Below are 16692 nucleotides of genomic sequence, written 5' to 3'. Positions count from 1 at the left end.
CAGAAACAGAAGTCAGAAAGTCGGGGCAGTGATGAACATATTGTGCATGTGGAATTGGAAGCTCAGGGCAATGGAAATGATCATGGTTTTGTGGTTGCATGGAGCTCTAGCTTGGAAAGCCAGCAAGTCGACGATATTCCGTTAAGAAGATCCAAACGCACTATTTGGCCTCCGCCAAGGTATGAGTTTGAAAAGTTAGTGTCTAATGCTTTTCTAACTAGTTGCAACGGTCCAATTACATCTCAAAGGGTAGTGCACGGTTAGGAGAAAAATAGATGGATGGAAGCAATGATTGAGGAAATGGAGTCACTACGTAAAAATCAAACTTGGGAGTTGGTGGGGCTTCCAGATGGGAAGAGACCGATTGGGTGCAAATGAGTGTACAGGAAGAAAGAGACAATATTAGAAAAGGAAGATGAGAAATTCAAGACACGGTTGGTGGCAAAAGGATACTCATAGAAAAAGGGGATAGATTATGATAAAATCTTTTCTACAGTGGTCCGACATACTTCTATCAGAGTTGTGTTGGGATTAGTAGCTCATTATGATCTTCATTTGGAACGAAAGGATGTGAAGACAGCGTTTCTTCACGGTGACTTGGAAGAACAAATTTATATGATTCAGCCTGAGGGATTCATTAAATAGGGAAAAGAAAATTTTGTTTGCAGGTTGAAGAAATCTCTTTATGGGCTAAAACAGTTTCCAAGGTAATGGTATAAACAGTTTGATTCTTATATGATAAAAATTAGCTGCAAACGATCTGAATATGATTGTTGCGTATATGTGAATAAACTTAATGATGACTCACTTATTTTCTTATTATTGTATGTTAATGATATGTTGATAGCTGTAAGAGATTTAACTAAGGTGAATCAGTTTAATGACTTGTTGTATAAGGAATTTGACATTAAGGATCATGGTTCAGCCAAGAAAATACTTGGGATGGAGATGAGATAGGACTACAGGGCGGTTATGTGCAGAAGGTGTTGAAGAGGTTTAACATGGCTAATGCAAGACCGGTGTGTACACCTCTAGCGAATAAATTCAAGTTGTCTACTACAAATTGCCCAAGTTCGGATGAGAAAATCCGGGACATGTCAAGGGTCTCCTATGCTAATGCTGTGGGGAGTTTAATGTATGTCATGGTGTGTACGAGACCAGATTTAGTTCATTCAGTGAGCGTGGTGAGCAAGCTCCTCTCTAATCCAGGAAGGCAGCATTAGGAAGTTATAAAATGGATACTCAGATACTTGTGGGGTATATCGAGATATGGCATCATGTTCGGCAAGCAGTAGGGTTGTCCTTCAGTTATGGGGTTTGTCGATGCAGATTATGCTAGAAATATGGATGACAGATTGTCTATAACGGGATATGTGTTTACTTTTATAGGAGGACCGGTATGTTGGAGATCCATGGTACAGTCTCTAGTAGCATTGTCCACGACTGAGGTGGAATATATAGCAATTGCTGAAGCTGCAAAGGAGGCCTTATGGCTTACTGGTTTAGTTAGTGAGCTGGAGTTACAGCAAGATGGTGTGGTGTAGCATTGTGATAGTCAGAGTGTCATTTACTTGGCGAAAAATCAGATATACCATGTTAGGACCAAGGACATTGATGTGAGGTTCCATGGGGTTCGGGAATTGATTGTGTTAGCTTTGATGCAACCCCAAGAGGGGGGTAAATTGGGTATTTAAAATTTATCGCCTAGGTTAATTGATTTTATCAACAATGTAATACAGCCTAGGGTCAGTCTACGCAATCAACAAATTAACATACACGTGCAGTAAAAGTAGGGTGCAAGAAATAAACCATACACGCAATATGTTATCGAGGTTCAGCTAAATTGCCTATGTCCTCGCCTTGGCTACACCAGCATAAGGATTCCACTAAAGCTCACTTAACGGGTGGAGCGACATCGGTTACAACTAGGTCAATTCGAGGGGCTGACCTCAAGCAACACGTCCTACCAGGATGACGCACCTAGCTATCCTAACCGGGTCTAAGCTAGTCCGGGACTATTTAATAGGGCTAGTCTCCCTCTTCAGACCCACGCCTGGAATACAATCAAAGTGTATAAAATTTGTACACGAAAATACGTTTCTACACAAGCAGATATGTGCACCAGTACAACTCAAATCAATATTGCAAGCACGAATGATATGTAAATATGTTCAGTGCTCTAATGTGTGTTAAACACTCAATCAAGTATAGATTATCAGTCCAGATCTAAAGTGTATATCAAAGCAAGATTTGAAACATAACACGTGAATGATACAAAATCAGATTAGGGTTTCAAATATGCTAACCAAGTTGATTCAAACAATTTTAATAAGATATTTCAATATACAAAGTACAATGTAGTTGTTTGAAAAATTAGCTTTTGAAAAGAATTTTTGCACACAAAAATATAAGTTTAGGTGTCTTGCAATGATAATACAAGAACCACAACCTTCTAAGTCTTCCCACACAAGATTTATCAAGTAAAATTGGTGGAAGAACTTAAAGCTATACTCTCAAATAAAATCAATCAAACAATATACAAGATGAGAGTATTAGCTAGGGGTGCACAAAAATTACTGAAAAATTGAAAATCGGACCGAAACCGCACCGAAACCATAAACGGTTCGATTTTTCGATTTTCGATTTCGGTTGCGATTTACAAAAAAAAAAAAATATATTGGATTTCGATGTCGGTTTCGATTTTATGTTGAAACCGAACCGAAAAACCAATTTTTATAAATATATACACGGTAACACACATGCTTAGGGTTTGAACTTTTAATTATATATTTTCACTTTTCAGTTTTCAGCTTTTCACTTTTCACCTTTTTCAGTTTTCAATATTTCACGTAGCCTTCCCAGTTCCCCCTCCCGCCTCCTCCTCTTTCTTCTTCTTCCTCAATCCTCATTCCTTAGTTCTTCACTGTGACTGTGAGTCTGTGAGCGGCGTGCATGCGCAGCGGCCGCCGGCCAGCGTGCCTCCCCCCTCCGCCTCCTCCTCCTCCTTCCTCATTTTTCTTCTTCTCTTCTGATCTTCTTGGCTCTCACTGTGAGTGACTCTGTCAGTCTGTTGTGTGTCGTCTACCGTGTGTGCCTCCTGCATCCGCCTCCTCCTCCTCCTTCCTCATTTTTCTTTTTCTTTTCTCGGCTCTCGGCTCTCACTGTGAGTCTATGACTTCGTTGCGTCATGCGTCCATCGTCACTCGTCCGGCCTCGTCTGAGTTGTCTCTCAGACTCCCACTCAACAGTCTCATAGTCTCACAGACTCACTCTCTCGTCTCCATTGCGTCGTGCGTCCGCCGTGCACCTACAGCTCTGCCTCCCTCCCTGCTCTCGTGTCTTCAGTTCTTCAGAGCACCACCTGCGTCCTGCTGTTGCTGTAGCCCCTGTAAGTTTTATATGTTTTCTCTGTTTTATATTTTCTGCTTTTATTTCTATGTGGATTGTGGAGAAGAATACAATGCAGTGAATGGCTGAATGCACTTGTTTATATTACTTTACTACTTAGTTTATTTTTTCAAATAATAACTGTTTTTAAAAAAATTGAAAACAAGAGTTGATACCTAGTTTTTTGGTTTTTGGAAGTAATTTTGTGGATCAAATTAATTATTGTTATATGTAAATTAAAATCAAAATTAAAGTATAATAGTTGTGTAAATTTAAAATATAATAAACAAAAAATATTCATAAATTTTCTAAATTTTTCAAGAGAGAATAAATAATATATAGAAAATGTTTTAAATATTTTTTTGTTGTCATGTATGATAAAATTGCTGCTGTTTTTAAACTATAGTAATTAAGTAAATTACTTATAATAATTATTAATATTTATAATAATATTTTAAATTTTATTATTTTATTCATATGTATTAATTGTTTTTGATTTATAGACAAAAAATAAGCATATAATTAATTAATTTTTTGTTTTATCATTTTAAACATGTCTCATCTAATGAATTTGCACTTATGCATGATTTTTATAGATGTCTTAATTTGGGGACAACGCAAGTCTTAATACAACTCCTTGTTCGAGCTCATGCCCGAGTCCAAGTCCAAGTCCAAGTCCAAGCATGAATACAGAATCAGTAAATAATGTTGCTGCATGAACAGAATTGGGTGAGAAGAGGAAATTTAAATCAAGATCAAAGATATGGGATCATTTTACTAGATTATGTGTTGATAACACTACAGAGGTTAAAGCTCAGTGTAAATATTGTCCTAAAGTGTGTTGTGCTAGTTCAAGAAGGAATGGAACACGAGTTTTGTGGAATCACTTGAATTTATGTGTTAAGTATCCCTATAAGAGACCTCATGATCGTAATCAATCCCAAATCAACTTCAAACCAGAGACAAAAATGGAAGAAAAAAAGTTAACATGCCAAAAGTATGATGCTATAAGAAAAAATGATTTGAGTCAATATTGCTACGTGGGTGTATATATAAATATGGAATCAGCTATGGATGTTTTGGGTAATGCACCAACAAACCATTCCGATTGTGGTGTTAGTAGAATGGGAAATCCCACTTTTGTGGAAGAATTTTGGGAGAAAACATATATAATTGCCATGATTATAACTTCAAACAAACCCCACATATCATTCATCTTTACACATGTTTATTCAAACATATATACAATTCAATATTCACAAATATAAAAACAATATTAACAAAAAAAGATTGAGTAATTAAAAGACTTATAAAATTTATATTTGTGATAATTTCTAATTAATTAATGGCTAAACTTTCTAATGTCTCCAGCGGAGTAGCCAAACTGTCGTGACGTCCCCGGTATTGAGGCAAAATATGCCCTGGGGAGGCAAGGGAAATAATATAGGATTTCAGATTTATGGAGGGACAAGGTTTTAAATATTTTTATAGCCTTATGGAACCTAGATTTAAGGTTCCATCACGAGTGACAGTGGTAAGGGATTGTCTTGTTTTATATAGAGAAGAGAAGAAGAAATTGAAAAAAAATGTGAAACATAATTGTCAACGAGTTTGCCTTACAATAGACACTTGGACATCTTTACAGAATATTAGTTACATGTGTCTAACTATGCATTTTGTTGACATTGAATGGAGGTTACACAAAAGAATTTTAAGTTTTGGTCTAGCTCCTAGTCATCGAGGGGAAGTGTTAGGTTTTGCTATTGAGAAAGCTTTGTTGGATTGGGGAATATATAAAGTTTTTATTATTACTGTAGATAATGCAAGTTCTAATGGTACAACCATCAGTTACTTAAAGAGAAGGGTGAACAATTGGAAGGGTAGTGCGCTCAATGGTGAGTTCATGCACATGAGGTGTGTTGCACATATCATTAATTTAATTGTACAAGATGGATTAAAACTTGTGAGAGATTTTATACTTCGAATTAGGCAAGCAGTAAAATATATTAGGCAATCACCTGGTAGAACTACAAAATTTAAAGAGTGTGCAAATGAGGAAAAGGTTAATTGTAAAAAAACATTTGTGTTTGGATGTGCCTACTAGATGGAATTCCATATATATGATGTTGGATACTGCTCAAAATTTTCAAAAAGTTTTGATAGATATGATGAAAAAGACCGAGATTTTACACTTGATCTTTCAAAAGATGGTGGAAAAGGAAAGCCAATGGAAGATGATTGGGATAATGTGAGGAAGATGGTGCAGTTCTTAGGATGTTTCTATCACTTCACTTTGCGTGTTTCTGGTTCTAATTATGTGACTTCTAATACTTTTTTCCATGAAATTTGCATGGTTAATACTTTTTTGGAAAATTAATGCAAAAGTGATGATTTTGAATTAAGTGAAATGACATTCAAAATGAAACATAAATATGATGATTATTGGGGGAATCCAGAAAAACTGAATATGATGATGTTTGTTGCCACTATTCTTGATCCTCGATACAAGTTAGAGTATGTGGATTGGGGCCTTTCTGAACTGTTTCCTCCTCCTACATCTTCAATTTTGAGTAAAAAGGTGAAGGATGTTATTTTTTCAATGTATGATGAGTATAAAAATGAGGGTAGACAATTCCAATGCAGTGGACCTAGTGGTAAAACTGCCAAAGTTAGCTTTAGTTCTTCTAGTCGTATCACTGGTATGGACTATGTGGTGAATGATAATGAACCAACTATGAAGATGATGATGGTTATGCTAGATAAATTCAAGAGACATAGGTCAGAAAAAGAAGGTGGGGAAGGCAAGAGTGATCTTGAGAGGTATCTTTCTGAGGCACTTGAAGAGGGTAGTCAAGAATTTGATATTTTAGGATGGTGGAAGATAAATAATCCAAGGTTTCCTATCCTTTCACAGTTGGCATGTGATGTTTTGGCTATCCCCATAGCTACTGTTGCTTCTGAGTCTGCATTTAGTACGGGAGGTCGTGTCCTTGATTCTTTCAGGACATCATTGACTCCTAAGATTGTGGAGGCTCTTATATGTTCTCAAGATTGGTTGCGAAATTCACCATTACCAGTGAATTATGAAGAAAGTCTTGAAGAACTTAATAAACTTGAGAAAGGTAAAACATAATTTCTTAAGACATCTTTTTCATATTTTCTAGTTGTTTTATTCTAATTATTGTTTTGTATTTATTTTCTCTAATTCATTAACTTTTTCTTTTTCATTCATTTTAGAATTTGATCAAATTGGCATGGATGATTTATTGGTAAGATTATGTATTATGAACAATTGAACAATGATAGTCAATTTAATTTTATCTTCTTATAACTTTCATATTATTTTATTTTATTAGGAATGATGTTTACATCAAGATTGGAGAATTGAAGTAATAATTTTGAAGATGAAAGCATGTGTGATCAAATAAGCATGGATGATTTATTGGTAAGATTATGTATTATGAACAATTGAACATTGATGGTCAATTTAATTTCATCTTGTTGTAACTTTCATATTGTTTCATTTTATTAGGAATGGTGCTCACCGATATATTAGAGAATTGAAGCTACAATCTTGAAGATGGAACAATGTGGATGGAAGAATGTGGATTACTTCAATTCATTAAAATTTTAAACCATTGATGAACAATTAGAATGTCTATTTTGTATTTGTAATTTGGGATATATATTCTTGTTTATTGTGAATGTTTGCTTGCTTCATTGCTTGTTTTGTGAAATTAGGGATAGGGAGGATTAATTAGACAATGTGGAATTGATATGTAATTCTAATTTTAGAAGTGACCAACAAATTTTATTATTGAAAGTGCCCAACAAATTTTATTTTGTTAAAATTATGAGTTCCTATAAAAAATTAAAATGCTCAATAAATTTTCAACAACTTTATGAAAAATAAAGGTTATTTTTTTTGTAAAAAAAATCGGTTTAAAATCGAAAAACAGCAACCGAACCGTCACATTTTCGGTTTTCAATTAAAGCATAATTTCGGTTTGATTTTGGTTTCAGTTTGAAAATCCCAAAACCGAACAAATTCAATTCGATTTTCAAACTGCACCGAACCGTGTACAACCCTAGTATTAGCTAGTAAGACTAAGCACAATCAGTTTAGAAATACTCACAATACTTGAAAGATCAAGAAATATGGAGTGTGAGTGTTTGGGGAGTAGTATAGGCTAAAATAGGGTTTTGGAAGTTGAGAGAATTTTGGCCTTAGTCAAAATACTAATCCTTACTAATTATGACAAATGAACAGATATTTATAGGCTAGGAGGAATTTTTGACCGTTGAGGACTCAATGTTAATAATTAAATTTGTTTTAAAAGCCATTAAGAAAATTAACCCAATTTATCTCATTAAAAAATCGATAAAAAATATTTTAACCCCCCGAGATTCGGGTGCCCGGCCTGAGGTTCGGGTGCCTGAACAGATTCAGTCAAAAATCCAATTTTTAATGGTTCGGGTGCTCAAAGAAATGGTCGGTCGACTAAACAAAAGTCAGTAGCATTTTTTTTGTAAATTCGGTTGCCCGGTTCTAAGTTCGGTTAATCGAACTAAATTCGGTCGCCCGAACCCAATTTGAACAAGATCATTCAGTCGTCTGAGTAGTTGAAAAGTGCTCTGACATAGGTTTGGGTGCCCGAGGAAGATAAGCTCAAATCAGGTTTGGGTGCCCGAACACAAAGTCAATATTTTGACTTGTTCGATCACTCGAGTCATTTTACACGGCTTAGGTTTGGTCGCCCGAACCCTCTCAACATTTTCAATTAAGTTCATTTTTAGCCAATTTAATTCCCTTGATGTGAAGAGTGATGTTGGGGACTTTTTGTGCATTTGTTTAAAGGCTTGAGGAGTTTCCATTCTACCAGAAAAATTCGGCATTGGTCGATTGATCCCTAAGGTCTTTTTAAGGTCTACATAGGTATCTAAAGTTCAACTAGGGTCTGTTATGAGCATACCTACCTACCATGCATAATGCAAATTATTACAAACTGTTAGATGTACAGTTCATAATAAATATTACATCCCATAATGAAGAAATGAAATAATAAATACAAATACAACACAAAATTCTTCATTCTTTAGCATGAATACCGCACACCATCATGGTATGTCTTTTAGTCCTAATACACGTGCATAGTGAACCTGCATGCAAGCCTTAGTACAACCACTAGTACCAAGAGTATTTGTCATGATCAAAATTGTGCGTAATCAATTAGGTCAATAGATTGCTTCGGGTGAACTTGTGTTGGAAAAAGTTTATACGTTTAAAAATGCAGCGGATATTCTGATGAAATCAGTTACTTTAAAGAAGTCAAAGCATTACTTGGATTTACTTCATATCTCCAAGTGATAGAAGAGAGACAAGCCAAAACCTAACATTTTCAAGTTCAAGGTGGAGCAGATCATGTTTTTCGGGACTCTCCTAAGGGGCGTATAATCACCAAGGCGGAGATTGTTATTTGTAGCTCTTATACTTCTTTTTTGATAAGCAAAGAAGGAAGAACAAAAAGCATATAGGGGGCCGAACAGTAGGCCTCGTCAACGAAGGCCATGTGATCGTCGACGAGGGGGCAACAGAGGTTCGTCGACGAAGACAAAGGCTCTGAAGTTCATCGATGAATAATTATCGAGAGCAGGAAATTTCATACTTTTGGCATTGTCGACGAAAGCCTTGTATTCGTTGACGAAGGTTCTTCTTGGTCTCGTCGACAAAGCCCTGTGTTCATCGATGAGAGGCACCTGAATTGCGACAGTTTCTTTAAAAATTTGAATTTTTTAAACATTGGGTGGTTGGACAAACAAGGGAAAACATCTGAGAAACCTCTATATATATCATTTGAGCATATTTTGAAAGGGAGAGTGATCATTTTTGAGAAGTATATCGTGTACATTTTGATTTCCATAGTGAAATTTGTGTGTCATTACCTCCGTGGATGTAAATTTTACCGAACTATGTAAATTTTCGTGTTAATCTTGTTTTGATTGTGTATTATTTATATTTACCTATTGTTTATTCCGTTGTACATCTTCATTATTCGATTCATATTACAACACTTTAAACTCTTTCTGCTTGTCCTTTACCTAACATTGATATTTCTCCCATACTTTGTACGTTAAAACTGTCATAGAATGAACCTTATATAAAGTGGACTTGACTCGAATTAAAATCTTATTGTAATGCTACAATTATTTTAGCTTGAAAGGTACTAATGTTATGTGCACCGCGGAATCACATGGGTTAACTGCTGCTCATAAAAATCAAAATGGAGAAAATAATGGAGTTGTGGGCTGACCAATTGTGCAATGGCCTAAGCTGGGTCGGGTCAAAAAAGAGATTTTGACAGTGACTGGACGTCATTATAGCTTGCACCTAAAGTCAACTTGCTCTGCTAACCATACTGTTTAACAAATAATTATTGTCCACATTTTCAACATAAGACAAAACTAATGAGAGACACATTCAATGCAATTTACAAATGTGTTTTTAATCGTTATACCACTAAAATTTTACTTTTAACATTGACCCTCTTTCACATTCACAATATGAATAATTATAAGCTATTGCATATTACATCATCTAATAAATTCTTAACTAAAATTTGAAAATCTTAAATTGTAGACAAAAAAATATATCACTGTAAATTACTTGGAATTAATTGTAACTTAGTTCCTCATCAGTTTTAACTTGGAATAATTAACCTTTTTTAATAACAATTCAGTCAATATTAATGTAAAGGTATTTTTTAAACATCCAAAAAAACAATTTCCTCCATATATTCACATGTACATGGTACATACATCATTGATAAATTTGAATTTAGAAAATATCATCTTTGTTAAAGGGATGAAGCAAAAGACATTTAAAAAAAAAAAAAAAAAAAGACGCTACACAAGATTGTGATTTGCTAGTATAAATTTCAAATCTTAAATTTGAATACTTGAATTTGAAAAAAAAAAAAAAATACACAAATTACATTCTGTCCCGGTATGGATAAAAAGTGAGATTGAAACTTGAACTCCTACACATGGGATTAAAATCCAAATCCAGATTAACAACAAAAACAATTTCTCAGAAAACAGGAAAATGGAAGCACCTAGCCCAGTATAATTTGTGAAAAGATCATAGAACGAAAAACCAATGTAAGCAAGATCAACCATAATGGAGAAGTGGAATTCTGTTCCATTTATACCCACAATAAGGTCAGACAGTACTTTTGAGTGACTGGACAGGGCTTTAATTTTTCACTCAATGAACATACATCTCTCACTGCTAAAGACAAAAAAGGGCATGAGATTCTCCAGCAATGAGAAATGGTTCCCTCCCATGAATTTTGTACAGTAGCCATGGCCTGGCGGGATTTAGGGTTTTCCTTAGCTCTCCCACTTCAACCTGGGGAAGGCACAAGCACAAGCACAAGCACAAGCAGACCCATTCATCAAATCAAAGGAGAGAACTAAGAAATACTAATATGCCTTAAAAAGCTTCAACACAGAAAATGGCAAGACTGATATTAAAGCAGGCATGTCTCATACGAGACTTCATAAACTTTTAAATACCCTCTTGACATAGAAATGGTAACCAGAGGGAGACCCCTTGTCACCATGAAAACAGTATACCCGTAACACACCACCAATCATGCAGGACAGATATATATATATAATCTTCTTTATCAAAACTACAGGACAAGCATTAACAATTACAATTGGACTTTAAGAATAGGCCTTAAGATGACAAGCACAACGTGAATGAAAACATATGCACATTTGGAAGTTAGAAAACATGAGACCAAAAAGTGAAGGAAAATATGAAAGAATTCCCTTGTTTGATTATCAATGGAAAAAAGATAAAAAGTAATATATATATATATATATATATATATAGATCAATGGGCAAATTTGCTATTTTTTACAAGCCATTAACTCTTGGCCTGTTTTGATCAAAGATTTTGGTTGGAAAAGGAAAATAAGGAAATTCATTTTCCATAATATTTTTCCTCTATCAAATACTACGAAAAATGAAAATTTGTTTTTAAATGGTTAAAAGTCAAGAAAAATCAATGTAAACAGTGTGTAAAATCATACTTTTATTGATTAATTTGATATATTTTTTCTTTTCTTTCTTACTTTCCTTGATAACCAAACATGAAAAAGTAGATTCCTTCATATTTTCCTTTCATTTCCCAAAGATTTTCGAAGTTCCAAACAGGCACTTAGTTTTTCTTAATTTTTAATCATTCATATTTAAACAAATTGGTATTCCTACTAGTATCTGATATACAGAGAATATGATTGGAAATTAGTTTACCTAATATTTTCTTCCTTTCCTTTTCTCCTACAAAATTCTTTACCCAAATGGTGCATTAAGGTTTCTCTACATATTTATGGAAAATAACATTGGGTCCATAATCTCTCAAAAAAACAAAGCAGATATCTGCTTTCATTAGAATAATTTCACTGTTTCTTTTGAAGCTCAAAATAAATAAATAAATAAATAAATAATAGCACCAATTGACTTGAAACCAGCTCATCAACTATGAACTGTTTGTTTGTTTATGCATTAGTCAACTGTACCCAAAACAAAAACAGCAAACTACTTTCAAGTTTCAATTTTAGTATGAGAATAATTTCCAAAAGTTCAAAAAATACCAGATCATATTATGCTACTGGAACATCCTGGAATAACTCTTCTTCTCCCTCTCGTGTCTATCAGCAATCTGTGGCAATCCACCACTTAGAACTAGCTTGTAATGAGAATTTATTGACAAATGTTTATGATTAGATGTTTCTACCGACCTTCTTCGAAGCGGCAGAAAGCTCCCTTCTTATTCCACCTAAAAACAGATATCAAGTCAGCAATCAGCAAACCAGAGTGGATTTGATCATAGGTCTAAACTCCAATTGCCAGGAGCAATAATTAAAAATTAATGATTAGAGAATCATGCAGACTTCCAACATAATATCACAAATCTCCCACAGGCAAATACCTATGTTTGGTCCTACTAGAAAACAAAGACAGTAGTACCCAGCTCCTCAGAAACATTGGAATTTATTTTCTAAATTCCAGATCGTCATGGATTTGTCAGGCAAATAAGATGTTTATTTACCCCAATTTGGAATCCACCATGCAGTTCAGTTGAGCATCTAAAATATTTGCACTTACAAAAATATTCATTAACTCAATGCCACTAACCATCATTTGGCTCCAAGTCCAAAGCTTTTTTGAAACTGTCAACAGCAGAATCAATGTCGTTAAGTGCCATGTGTGCCTAGAAATCAAAATGACCAAAATAATTAGACCCACAAACTAATCACAAGGGCACAGTATGCTATCCAATTCAAGTGCAGGAGAAAAATCATACATATGACTCTTTAATTGAACATTTAACAACAGTTTGAACTAAATCAGGGCTTTCAATTCTTTGCTGCAGCAATTCTTAACCAGCTGCGGGGAAAGGGGAAACAGAAAATGATGAAGCTTACTACCTACAATACACCCAATATGCATTACATTTGCACAAAATAAATAAATAAATAAATTCCTGGCATAGATGCAATGATACCCACAAAGACAAAGTCATATTGACAGAATTGTCCTGCAAATTCACAAAGAATTATTTAAAGAATGGAGAAAAACATAAAGCAGCAGCTGAAAAGTATGTTCATAAACAACTAGCAAAAAGGATACAAAGAAACCTATATAATGTGTGGTGATTCAAGGCCTTACAAAGGGAATACGAGAAGATACTAACCTGACCTTGGCGGAACAAAGCTTTGGCATTGTTCTCACACTCGCGTACAGAAAATTCTGTGTCCAACAATGCGCCCTTTGAATCTCCTAATTTCAATTTACAAGCCTGGAGCAGCATAATCACACATCATATATTTAGAAGGAAAAAATCATCAAAAAGAGAATGAGAAGGGAAATAAATTTACGACGAGCAGAGTACTCTCTGCAAAAATACAATCAGTCTCATTTGAAAATAAATTTGCTCAAATGGCTGATATTATTTGTGGCTGCATGATGATAAGTATCATATAAATCAAAATAAAATATCTGAATGCCTTAGTCTAAAATCTAGTACAGCCCATTACTATTAAAACAGCCATCAGACAAGTTTTTGCAATTAGCATGTAAATTCAGCTGCATCAACAGCAGGTGGTGTTGGTAACTTTTAGTCCTGCTGGAAATGAGTTGCCAGTCAAAAAAAAAAGGAAAAAGAATGCTAATCAACATCAATCTTAACATACTTTAATATGGGGAGAAAGAAAGATCTAGTCAATGTATTAATATCAGAATGCACCCAAGGTAACTTGACAGGAGTCAATCACAAAACATGCCCTAAGGAATGACTGAGAATGAAGCAAGGGCTAGAAGGGCACTGCAACTAAACAAAATAGAAAATTCCAGTTTACTTTTCTTTATCATATTCTAGATATACATAATGCAGCTGATCCTGAGCAAATATCAGGATTCTTAAGGTTATATCTGCAGAATGTTAAACTGAGAAATAACTTCTCTCTTTCTTTGAAACCTTAAAAATAACTCATGAAACACTTGCCAATATCCAGGTACCACATGATGACTCATGTCCCTCAAATATCAAAACTCTCACTGCAATACATGATGCACCAAGCAACAAGAACTAAACTTACAGAACTGTTACTGAAAATCTGTGACTTGGTCTTTCGCAAAAATGTACTCTTCTCTGCAGCCACACAGAAGGAAAAGAAATAAATACATTTGATGAGATGGGATTTAGGCACTGAGAGCCAGTATAATGTAAGTTTCTATAACACAGAATCTATACAAAGTATAAGTTGAAGGTTCACCTTCATCAATCCCTTCTTTCTCCCAGCAGACATCTAAATAGCTTAAAGCCTTCTTATACTTTCTAAGAGCCATCTTGTAGTCCTGCTTCTGCAAAATGCAATAATAGACATCCATCAAGTATGTGTTTATGTATATGTGGGTGTGTATATGTGTGTGTACAGAGAGATCACAGAAAGAAAATTCGCTCCAAAACTCCCAAAGTTCTAAATCTTTGCAAACGAAGAATTTCCTCATACCTTGATATGTTACAAATAAAAAATAATGTCTATTAAAAACAATTAACAGAACAAAGTAAATCACCAATTGCAATAAAACCCAATATTACACATATTTACCTTGAAATATTCGTTGCCAAAAGACTTAATAGAATCTACAGCACTCATCCACCAAGAAAGCTCCTCTGGATTCTTTTCAAGCTCAGTTGGCCAATCAGGATAGGTATCACCATCCTTGAAAAAGTTAATTGTCCCATCATCAGCTCCCTCAGGAATTTCTCCACAGTCTGCAATTATAACATCATGGGTCGGACAATCATTATCACCAATAGCCACATGCTCCATTGAGCGAACTACTCCCATGCCCTTAACTACTTTCCCAAAGACAACATGCTTTCCATTTAGATGAGTAGTGCGAGTAGTTGTGATAAAGAACTGAGACCCATTTGTGTTAGGGCCAGCATTGGCCATCGACAACATTCCTTTCCTTTCATGTTTTAATTCAAAATTCTCATCTTCAAATTTCAATCCATAAATGGATTCTCCCCCTGTACCATCTCCAGCTGATATGTCTCCTCCTTGTGCCATAAAGCCTTTAATAACACGATGAAAACGGCTACCCTACATGAATGTCAAAGTTCCATAAAATACTAAAGAAAGAAATTATAAAGCACAAAAAGGAAAAAAAAAAAAACCTGCATTTCATCAAAATTCTAGAGAACAAAAGAAACCATACAACCTAATGAACATAAAAGCTTCGATAAATGCTGACGATGAATGAATCATAACTAGTACAGAACATACTAAAAATATAAATAAATGAATTAAAGCCATCAAGTTAGCATGTTGGATGGTTATAATCATAACTAGTACAGAACACACATGAACCATAACTAGTACAAAACACACTAAAAATATAAATAAATAAATTAGAGCTATTAAGTTAGCATGTTGGATGGTTATAAATCAAACTCAATCAAATGGACCGCTTCCATGTGTTTAATTTTGTGTTTCAATTTGTGAAGTTCTTTATGGATATTAAACTTTCAGTAAATAATGATTGAAAATGAAACATAACCAGTGTATGAACACATAAAAGATTCCGAAGTTCTATAGAAAAATTTTATAATAAAAATATATAATACAATATTGGCACTGAAAGTTAGAGTCCCCCATTATTCATGTCAGAAAATTTCTCCACTGCCAGTGTCAGGATTTAAAAAGTAAAAACTGAAAAATAAAAGGCGATTTAGAATCTTAGATACAAGAAAGTTTCAAATAGCAGATGACTGGCATTCCGTGTTCCATCGTCGATTCCATTCTTTTTAAATTCCAAATTTACCAAATAAATAAATAAAATAAAATAAACAGTAACACTGCCATGGCAGTTCAGTACTCCATGATTCGAACCATGAACAGTAGATCGACCAAAAGGCGCTTATGCCCCTAAAGTTCCTCGAAAATGACTAACAAAGGCCCATCAGTTCTCTGGACTAGCCGGGACACCATAGTCTTTGCATAAGCGAAATGCGTCACAAAGTTAAACCCAGAAGCAATGACAAAAGGCCAGAGAGAGCGAGATAAAGAGAGGGAGAGGAAGAGACCTTGTAATGGAGGGGTACGCCAGTGTTGGGGCCAATGCCCTTTTCGCCCGTACAGAGAGCTCTGAAATTCTCAGCTGTTTTTGGCACCACATCGTTGTAAAGCTCCACCACTATCCTCCCTTCAAGCTCTCCTCCTATGCTTATATCCAGATAGCACCTCGGTCTCCCCATCTCTCTCTCCCTCTCTCCCTCTCTGGAGGTCGAAGACAAATAGGGTGTCAAGAAGGAAATGGAAAACCCTAGTACTGCTTTTATAGTTCCGACGAACTCTGTCTTACTCTCCCGGCACAGTTTTTTATAATTCAAAACCCACTGCCCCTTAACGTGCGCACTATGCGCGTTTACTTAGCTGCCATTATTTTATTTGCAATCATTATTATTAGGTAATAATATAATATAATATAATATATTTGCAAATGGCTCAATGAAATTTGTCTCAAGTAAACATAGTTCGATAAAATTTATCTCGAGTGGACTAGACTCTAAATTTTAGTTCTTGAGGATTATATTCAGAGTCATAAATCATTTTAAACAACTTTATGATGTTTTTAATTTTTTTTGTTCACCTGATCGAATTTGATTTTGTGTTTTTTCTCACAATTGATTCAAATGATGCTTTGGGTTTACGATTTGAGCC

At 34.8% G+C, this 16692-nt stretch overlaps 1 protein-coding gene across 2 annotated transcripts; it reads right to left on the bottom strand.

Moving 5' to 3' along the window:
• Nucleotides 1–10562: 10562 nt before the first annotated feature.
• LOC131155085 (peptidyl-prolyl cis-trans isomerase CYP40) lies at nt 10563–16384 on the bottom strand. 2 transcript variants are annotated; one of them, XM_058108005.1, is made up of 9 exons: nt 16056–16384; nt 14572–15072; nt 14236–14323; nt 14059–14111; nt 13155–13259; nt 12596–12671; nt 12199–12236; nt 12052–12119; nt 10563–10795 (listed from the first exon to the last, which is right to left on the bottom strand). In XM_058108005.1, exons 1-8 carry the CDS (start codon nt 16224–16226, stop codon nt 12066–12068), a joined length of 1086 nt encoding a protein of 361 aa, XP_057963988.1. In that variant the 5' UTR covers nt 16227–16384; the 3' UTR covers nt 10563–10795; nt 12052–12065. The 2 variants fall into 2 exon arrangements, 1 of the variants encoding a protein (XP_057963988.1); XR_009136746.1 differs by lacking the exon at nt 12199–12236 and having other exon boundaries at nt 12052–12142; nt 12592–12671; nt 16056–16369.
• Nucleotides 16385–16692: the final 308 nt, after the last annotated feature.

The sequence above is a fragment of the Malania oleifera genome, chromosome 5 (assembly GCF_029873635.1).
Source record: "Malania oleifera isolate guangnan ecotype guangnan chromosome 5, ASM2987363v1, whole genome shotgun sequence".
Classification (NCBI taxonomy): Eukaryota; Viridiplantae; Streptophyta; class Magnoliopsida; order Santalales; family Ximeniaceae; genus Malania; species Malania oleifera.
This window is presented reverse-complemented; position numbering and strand designations above follow the sequence as displayed.

What these genes read in the sequence shown, in the direction of transcription:
- LOC131155085 (XM_058108005.1), bottom strand. Translation starts at nt 16,226, where the DNA reads ATGGGGAGACCGAGGTGCTATCTGGATATAAGCATAGGAGGAGAGCTT. An exon ending in GAAAGAAGGGATTGATGAAG is followed by an intron (nt 14,112 to 14,235) that starts GTGAACCTTCAA and finishes GTGTGGCTGCAG; the next exon opens with AGAAGAGTACATTTTTGCGA. An exon ending in AGATTTTCAGTAACAGTTCT is followed by an intron (nt 13,260 to 14,058) that starts GTAAGTTTAGTT and finishes ATGCTGCTCCAG; the next exon opens with GCTTGTAAATTGAAATTAGG.